We start from the raw sequence: 8,857 nt of genomic DNA, 5'->3' as shown, positions 1-8,857 counted from the left end.
GAAATATAAGACAGGATCTTTTAGAAATGTTATAAAACAACATTTTTTAAAAGAGCCCCGGCGTGCGATCAGCCCTCAGGTGCTTTCGGACAGTCGTTCACGTCATTTGTCCGTTTGAAGTGCTTTCTGCTTCCGAGCGGATCGTACACGTCAGTCTCTTTAAGTACAGGCCGCGGCGAAATCCACATCAGTCCCTCAGCGCCACATGTTTCAGCCCCGCTCCACCCGTCCTCCCCTCATTAAAACGACACATATAGGTCTGGAAAAAGCCTTAATTGATGACTACTGCTGCCGTGTTTGAGGCACGGGGGACGCTGTAAAAGCAGACACAGCTCGCGTTATAAACTGAGGCCACTCTTTGCCTGTGTGTGTGTGTGTGTGTGTGTGTTTGTTAGGAAAATAGACCAGAGATGAAGGGGCAAGGAGGCAGAGAGGCAGTAAACTGGGCCTAATAGCAGCACTCTCTGCTGGAGAGCATGAAAAACACGCAGGCGTGAAAATGGTGGCGATGCGTGGCGTGTCGTTAGCGCTCCTCCGCCGCCGTCCGGCCTTCTTTCCACCGCGCCGCTCAATTTTTTCCTTTGTTTTCCTTCAAATTCTCACCTCTCCGTCTCGCCCCTGGTGTGAGTATTCAGTCCAAAACCAAATATGACGGCTTCAAAACAGGGTATTTTTTTGGCAAATCAACAAATTGAACTGAACACTCCCAGACCTTTAAAAAATAAATGTAATTACTGCGTGCAATTTCCATGAATATATTTATCATTGCATATTCTCAATGATGAAAGTCTGTGATGACGGACAGCATTCAATCAGTTTGAACAAAACTTGACATTTTGCACTGAGAATATTCCAACTTCACGGTGCTTCTCTCTCACACATAATTTAAGATGACAAATGTCGGGATCAAAGGTGGAATGACTTTCTCCTTTAGCATCTTAAGTGCTTTTCTCCAGTTCTTTTCAAGGCCTTTGCCCTTCTTCAGATCCAACATGTTTGTCCCTCTCCGTGACCCCCATCCATCTTGGACATTTTCACCGACCCTCTCCAGCGTGTGTGTGTGTGTGTGTGTGTGTGTGAGAGCTGCACAGTGAAGTCTCTTCAGTTGGATGGAGGTGATGAAGGAGGACGCGGGGGGGGGGGGGGGGGGGGGGGTCAAAGGTCACAGGTTAAGGACGGAGGAAGTCAGCAGCTGCCGGCCCTCTGGGACAGAAGCACCCGTCCTTCTTGCACTCCATCGGTTGTCGTCTCTCCGCAGCAGCAGCAGCAGCGGCGGCAGTGTGTGTGTGTGTGTGTGTGTGTGTGAGCGTGACCGTGAAGTCAGAGAGTTGCCCGGGAACCGCAACTTATTTTCAGTTTGTTTGTGACTCTCGTTTTCGATTGGCCTGCCCTCAACGTGGAACTCTAAATCCCACAAAAGCAGACACACGGCTCTGAGGTCTGGAGGTTCGTGCGCTTTTTTTGCATCTGATTACCGATCCGTCCGTTCTTTTGGAATCTGGTGAAACAGTGACAATAACAATCGTAAAAAGGGAGCTGTAAAGGAGCCCTTTTTTAAGCTCACGCCGCGGGGCCTTTCATCACAACATCTGTAATCATGCAGACCGAGCTGTGTTTTTTTTTTTTTCTGCACAGTTGTTTAGCGGTTCGCCTCGCTCCCCCCGTCGACTCCCAGTGTTTCCGGAGCCCCGTAATAAGCGGGCGGAGAGAGGACAGCCGCTCCGTCGTTGACGTTATCTAGCGATCTAGCAGTTGCGGTGAGGTCTTTTTCTTCCCTCGTGCACGGGGGGGGGGGGGGGGGGGGGGCTGAATAATAAAGAGGCAAACAACTGCAAACAAGCACCCTCGTTACACCACCCCTCCCCCCTCCAAACTCTGTGTAGGTGGACAGCTGTGCAGCAGCCAAATCCCTGTCCAGCTGGAGAGCAGACTGGACTTCAATGAGACTCCGTCAGTGTGATTTAGGGCGTCCTGTCATTCCACAGGGAGGATGCGATGATCCCCAAACCCCCTTTTTTTTTTTTTTTTTCTGAAGGTGACCCTCGGTTTTGAGGTCAGAAATGCATGTGACCCGTAGGGTTGCAAACACAGACGGGTCCTAGGTTTCAGTCTGTGATTCGGTGACTCCAAGTGGAGCAGAAACTGAACCGGGTGACAGCTGACTGGAGGCCGGCTGTGTGGTTTTTAAAAAAATGTATTTAATTTGAGAGCTTCCATGGTAAATAGCTGAAACTTTTTTTAAAAAATCAGAGCCGGGAATTTGTCGTTGTGGTCGACCCGCAGATTCATCCTCCCTCTTCTCCGTGGTGTCGAGCCCTCCAAAGCCATCTCAATGACACGCTGAAAGGTAGACTGGGGCTTTTCCTGTTTAGGCGGCTTGTCACAGGCGACCATAACTGCAATAAATGTGGGGAGGGGGGGTCCATATATGCCGGAGTTAATGTATATACAGTGTGTGTGTGTGTCTCTGAACTTAAACACCAACTTCTGTGTGCCTCTCTCAGGCCCTTTTTGTCTCTCTGAATGTATGTTTGTTTTTTGCGGGGTAGACTATACATTTTAATTGTCCAGTGCAAAGTGTCTCTATTTATGCACCTCGAGCGCTCATGGGAAGTCTCGGTCCGGAGGCGGGAAGCAAAAAAAAGTTTCCCTTCGCATGGGAGCATTGTTTTCGCAGTGAAATACCCTGGAATTCAGGGGGCCCCGACTTAACAACCTCTCTGGTGTGAGAGGCCCCTCATTCAGAGGCCCATCCGCAACATCGCTGGACATCTTCCACGCGCCATTCATTCTTATAATTCTTTGTCCCCACTGCTTTGAAACATATATCCGGTTAGCGTAGAGTATACCGAGCGGCACGGGGGGGGTTGTGCGTTTGGTGGATTTTTGTCGTCCCTCTGAGACATGGCGGCTTAAGGAGGCAGATGTTCTCGCTCCGTCCATCTCGTCTCGTCGTTTCCGTCCCGGGCTGATTTTTAGGCCCAGGCTGATTTTTTTTAACATTTTTTTTTTTTAGGCCCAGCTAATCGAACACAGCCTCTCCGTGGAGACCCCCAGAGATTCTCGTGTGATAGTAAACTTTGGCTCCCGGCACAGACGCGTTTAAATGACCTACTTCATAATAAGAGAAAGGACCTTAGCAGATGAACTGGCCCGGTGCTGTTTGATCCTAAAATAATTTCTGCTTGTGGTTTTTCAGTGTTTCAAATGGAAGGGACAGCAAATATAGTTGGTTATCTGAGTTCATGTCTTAGAGAGGAACTCCACAGATGTGAATCCTCAGAATATGTTTGCAGGCCTGACAGTAACCCTGCATATGGGGAAATAGTTGCACTACTAAGTGTTTTTTGGCTTCTTGGCAGCTGCCGGGAATCTGATAAGTTGCCATGAAGTAATGTCACTACCTTGATGCTGAGCATAACACACTGACGTACCGACACAGGCAATAACCGTGGGGTTGACCTTCTGGGGAAGGCAGAGCAGACGGTTGGGGGAGTCAAAGTCCGTCGGCATTTTCCAAGAATGACGAAGGGAGACGCTTGGTAGGAAATTTACACATCTCATCTCCTTTCAAAAATGTTTTTTCTTTTTTGGGCCAAACCACAAAATGTTGTTCATCAAAGTAGTATTTCTCTCTGTTTGCTGAATTGAAAAAAAAAATGAAAAATAAATAAATAAAGATGGCCTAAGATTCGGAAAAGCATGAAAGCCTGTGATGTTGCGAAACATCATTTGACTTGATGATTAGTTAGCGTTGCTCAAATGTTGCTCCAAGTGCAAGTCAACAGCGTGGCGATCACAGAGGCCGGCTCTCTCCTCCCCTGAGGTCATTACCGCCAACAGTAGTCCCCTTTGACCAGCTGCTGTCCCTCCATGCGGCTCCTACCAGCCCAGACACAGCAGGCCCTTTCCGTTTCGTGGTCCTCTGGCCCGCTGACAGTCGACTTCCTCCCCCAGCGAAAAAGGCTCCGCGAGCCGTACTAGGCAGCGACTCCCTCGGATCCAAACACAATTAGTTTCGCTTTGGGCTCTGACTTTTGGCTCCGGTCGTGGAGCAATGGTACATTTTAAAGGAAATTCCCACCGGTTTTTCCCTCCACATTCCACCTTTCCAGCTTTTTCCGTTCATTCCTTTTAGCTTCGCGGCCGCCCGCTCTTTCATCCTTTATCCCTTCCTGTCCGTCCTTCCCTCCTCGCCAGAGGCCATGTCTGCTCTCTCCGAGCGGCGTGTGTGGGTGTCTGTTTGTGCACGTGTGGGACCACGCATCCACTCTGTGTACATGTTCTACCTGCCAGGAAACCACATTTTACATATATATATATATATATATATATATGTCTTTTTTATATACAGTATTTCCACCGTAGCGCTTTGGGGGGAATTATTGTCCAATAACTAGGCTTTCCTGTACACTTTCACATTTTTTCTTATCGAATGGAAAGTGCAGACTGACACACACTCGGTGTCTGCACCACAACAGGTATACCAGACGTGTGTGTGTGTGTGTTTGATGTGGACTACTGAGTGCATATTATTGCCAGCAGCCAGTGCTTGCTTTACAGTCGTTTAACATCTCCTGGCTGACCTGCCGCCGGGTTTCAGCTGGGGAGGGGGGTAACGGGGGGGGGGGGGGGGGGGGGGGTTGTGGCTGGCAGTGGCTCAGCAGTGGAAATTCACACCTGGCCCTTGGGCGGCGAGTAAATGACTGGAGGAATTTAAGTACTATGGATTCTCTGTACGGGACGACAGGAGTTTACTTATGCGATAACTCATAAATTGGAGCCTCTGGGCAGATGCTATCAAAGGCCCTGACACGAGGTGATATTATAGTTTGTCTCCAAGCGGTAGTAAAGCTCACATTAAAGAGGGGGATCGACGATATCCCAAGTGAGGCAAGCATTTTCTGCCATTTGTTCAAATGTACTCTTAAGTGTTTAAATGATGTGTGTGGGTGGGGATTGAGACAGTTTACGATATCCTCATTTTAAGAAAGCACAACTCCAAATAAAACAGTCTGAAAGCAGCTTTCTGAAACTCCCCGTTTCTCTGCAGCTAGTTCTGGTTTGAGTGCAGCGGCCAACTGTAATCTGTCAACTTCATTTGATCCACGTGGAACACAATTCTTTCTGATTCTATGGGTGCAGTCTGGAGTCATTTTAGGACCATCAACCTGCATTCTGAATGAATCCAACATGTGTGTGAAGTAAACAGATGTCATACTTACATCTGTTTAAAAGGTGGAGCAGAAGGCCAATTGAATTGTCCAGTAGATGCAGAGTCAGTCAGTCCTTATGGCGTCTGTTAGTCAAAGTAATCTCTCATTCAACGTGTCCTTCGCTGTTCTTCAAGAGAAATTAATCCTCGAGCCCTTACGCCAACCTGTAATCTCTGCGGTCTAAATATGTTTTCTAGAGTAAAGGCAAGAGAAGGTCATTTGTACAGCACATTTCAACCAGGCCCTTCAAAGTGCCTCACATAGAACCATTAAAACCATCAAAACGTAAGGAAAGAGAAAGTGCTATTTCTAAACCATTAAGACAGTGAACAAAGTTAAGATAGAATAAAAGTGGCAGTAAAGTTTTTGAAATAAACAGTCAAAAGCATCCACTTCATCCTTGAATCTGGTCTGATTGAAGTCTGGAAGTCTTAACTTGAAGCAGCTGAGAGTCTCAGCCCCAACTGCAGCTTTCTGCAGAGTTTGTTCCAGATGTGTGGCGCAGAAGAACTGAAGCTGCCTCCCCATGTTTGGTCCTGAGCGGCAGGTCAGACGTGCTTTTTTGCCCTCAAACCGCTCAGTGCTTTATAAACCGACAGCAGCATTTTAAAGTAAATGATTTGTTGTCTCTAAACTTTGAGCCCGTGACGCTCTGTGGGTTTATGGTAAAGTCTGTTGATGAAACAGAGGTTTTTTTTTTTCAAGATCCAACCGTCCTCGTCAAGACGTGCTGTTGAGAGGGACCTTTGGTGTTTGGAGTGGGAACAGATGTCAACGGGACTCCTGGTTTCCCTTCGGCTCTTTGCAGCTCTGAAACGTCAGCGGATTTGCGCCCCGCTTGATTATTCTCAAATGTGTTAATTAGCCGGGTGTCTTTGCAGGTCAGACTGCCGATGAAACCAAATAAGTCATCGGGAAAAAAAGCCACCCAGGGCTGCGGGAAAAACCACAGCGATTGCCCTCTGACATCCGGTGGACCCAACCAATTAATAGATGATACAAGCGTGAGTTAAGCTCCTGAGACTAAAGACGTCTAAATGCCGACACAACACATGCAGTCATCACAGTTAATCTGTTTCTGCTGTTGGATGAGCTTCGAAGGGGGTTTGGATCCACGGGAAAATAAATCAGCGCAGAGGAATAATCGCTTTCACTTTGGGGAGCAACTGATGAATCTTTTGGGGGTTTTTTTCCCAAGCGAAAGTGCACCAGTAATCTCATTGAATCATGGGAATTACAAGCGTGGCAAATTGCTTGTGATAAGATAATTTAAATGATCATTATCAGAATTTTGGGGCATTACATCACCGGATCTAATTCGGTGAATCGCGGATGTCGTCGTTTGATCCGTAATTTATGAACAATCCCATAGTCAAGTGACCTTTGAACCCAGATAAGACCACGCGATGGATTCAGTCATTCATTTTCACTCCTCTTCATCGCTTGTGACGTGCGGCGAGTTGATGGATGGTGAATGAGAAAGAATGTTGGACGGCCTTCACGTGACCCCTGCAGCTTCATCTGTGCACCGTGTCCTCTGATCGGACTCAGGTGATGCTAATAGGAAACATGCTTTATTACTGTTTGTGTGTGTCTGTGTGTGTGTGTGTGTGCGCTCAAAAGTGATCAAAAGGGTTTTCTAATGTAGCCCACGTGTGCTTAAACTCGTAAACCGTTCTTTGATTGCCGCATTTCTTTGTAAAATAAAATGAAAAATCCTTTTCCCTGCTTGGAATAATTAAGATGCGGATACGGATCTCGTCTCTTTTACCCTCCACAATTAAGATCATTTTGTCGTTCATGCAACTTTTTCCACCATCTCATGTCCAAAATCCCATCAAAGGTTTTTGCATTTTGACGTCATTTTCATCCAATCTTTCCGTCCTGCCTTCTTCTTTTGACGTGTGCGTAACACGCGTTTTGGTGTGTGATTATTTGTAACCGCAGTATTTTCCCTCCTCTCCTCTCCTCTCCTCCTCCTCTCCTCTCCTCTCCTCTCCTCTCCTCCTCCTCTCCTCTCCTCTCCTCTCCTCCTCCTCTCCTCTCCTCCTCCTCTCCTCTCCTCTCCTCCCTCCAGCCTGTCCAACGGGCACCTATAAACCAGAGGGGACACCGGGAGGCTTGAGCACCTGCCTGCCGTGCCCCGACTCGCAGCACACCTCCCAGCCGGGCAGCACCTCCCTCAGCGACTGCGTCTGCGCGGAGGGCTACCGGTCAATCGGCATGACCTGCCAGGGTGAGAGGCGCCGCTCGGCTCTGTTTTTCGATCTCCACCCCGGGCGCTCGTCGAGTGATTCGCCGAAATTGATTTCAGACTGCAGACTTTAAGTAATATTGTGATATCCCGGCCTCATGAGTTTGTGTGAACATGGGAGAACATGACTATGACTCGACTGGAACAGAAACTGAGGACTGCACAGAGGTTTGAGGCTGATGTCGGAGCGCAGTGAGCTTTCTGAATGTGCTTCCAGTCATCGAAGTTCTCATTCCTTAAGGAACGAGTCAGTGATTTCCACACAGCAGTTCTTCCGATTCGTCATTGCTTTCTTGGACTGCGCTTTGCTTTCTCTTCCTCCCTCTGTGTAGATTGAGGAGGTGAAATGTAATTTTCTGCATTCGCACTCTCTGCGTGGGTGCGTGTGTTATCTACACCATGAAGTTCAGGTTTTCTCTCATCCCCTTCTTCCAGTGGTCTATTGTCCGGCGCTGTCTCCTCCGGAAAATGGCTTTTTCATCCAAAACGTATGCAACAACCACTTTGATGCGGCCTGCGGCGTGCGCTGCCAGCCAGATTTTGAACTCCAGGGAACCGGCATCAGGCTGTGCCAGGCAGATGGCATCTGGTCGGGCACACCTGCCAGCTGCAGAGGTGAGCAGGAAGAACGCTGGCCTTATTTGATCTGACTTATTCTGATCACCGCCTACGCTGCGATACCACCACGAATAGCTTTTTGGGTATCGCATTTGATTTTAAAGTACCGAAGACTTTGTTTTGTCTTACATTACAATGCTCCTGGATATGCAGTGACTACACACACACACACACACACACACAGACAAGCTTGTTTGATCGAGTCCAGCAGTTTCCTCTCATATGATTCCTCATCAAGCCACGGGATGTTCATGTTCAACATTTACACAGCGTTAAATGAACATATCAAGATGACGGCCAACTCGTCGCGAGTCTCAAGAACAAGCTCGATCTTCATCGTGTTGAAGATTTCTCGCCCGATCGTCTGTGTTTACACTGAACGGAGAATCAACATCAAGACTACTGCTCTCTGCTAGGCCAGACGTCAAAAGGAAGCAAGGAAAGGTGGGGAGGAATCAAGTCAGAAAGCGAGAGTGAGTTTCGTGGAGAACAGAGCGAAAGGATGCAAGGAAAGGAAAGACTCCTCCTGTGAGTTTGGCGAAAGGAGAGACAGAAATGAAGGGGGAGTTGGAGACGTGACGAGATAATGAGGAAAATGACAGCAGTGTGACTCATAGAAATACCGAGACACCTAATATCCAAGGGTGTGTGCTGTAGATTTACAACGGTGGCTTTGTGTATATGTATTCGCTGAGTGTGTGCGTGTGCACACGTCTGCTTGTATGTGTTCTAACTCGAGCCTTCGCCACATACTGTCGGACCTCCCAAC

General features: G+C 47.9%; 1 protein-coding gene across 1 annotated transcript in view; it reads left to right on the top strand.

Moving 5' to 3' along the window:
* The window catches only part of svep1 (sushi, von Willebrand factor type A, EGF and pentraxin domain containing 1), a 59,220-nt gene that overhangs the window by 24,345 nt on the left and 26,018 nt on the right, over positions 1–8,857 (top strand). Inside the window, exons 4-5 of the mRNA XM_037480860.2 lie at positions 7,294–7,452; positions 7,906–8,085. Coding sequence (XP_037336757.2) covers positions 7,294–7,452; positions 7,906–8,085 — 339 coding nt within the window. The remainder of the gene's footprint in view (positions 1–7,293; positions 7,453–7,905; positions 8,086–8,857) is intronic.

The sequence above is a fragment of the Pungitius pungitius genome, chromosome 1, assembly GCF_949316345.1.
Source record: "Pungitius pungitius chromosome 1, fPunPun2.1, whole genome shotgun sequence".
Taxonomy (NCBI): domain Eukaryota; kingdom Metazoa; phylum Chordata; class Actinopteri; order Perciformes; family Gasterosteidae; genus Pungitius; species Pungitius pungitius.
The sequence above is the reverse complement of the archived record's forward strand: the minus strand, read 5'-3'. Positions and strand labels throughout refer to the sequence as shown.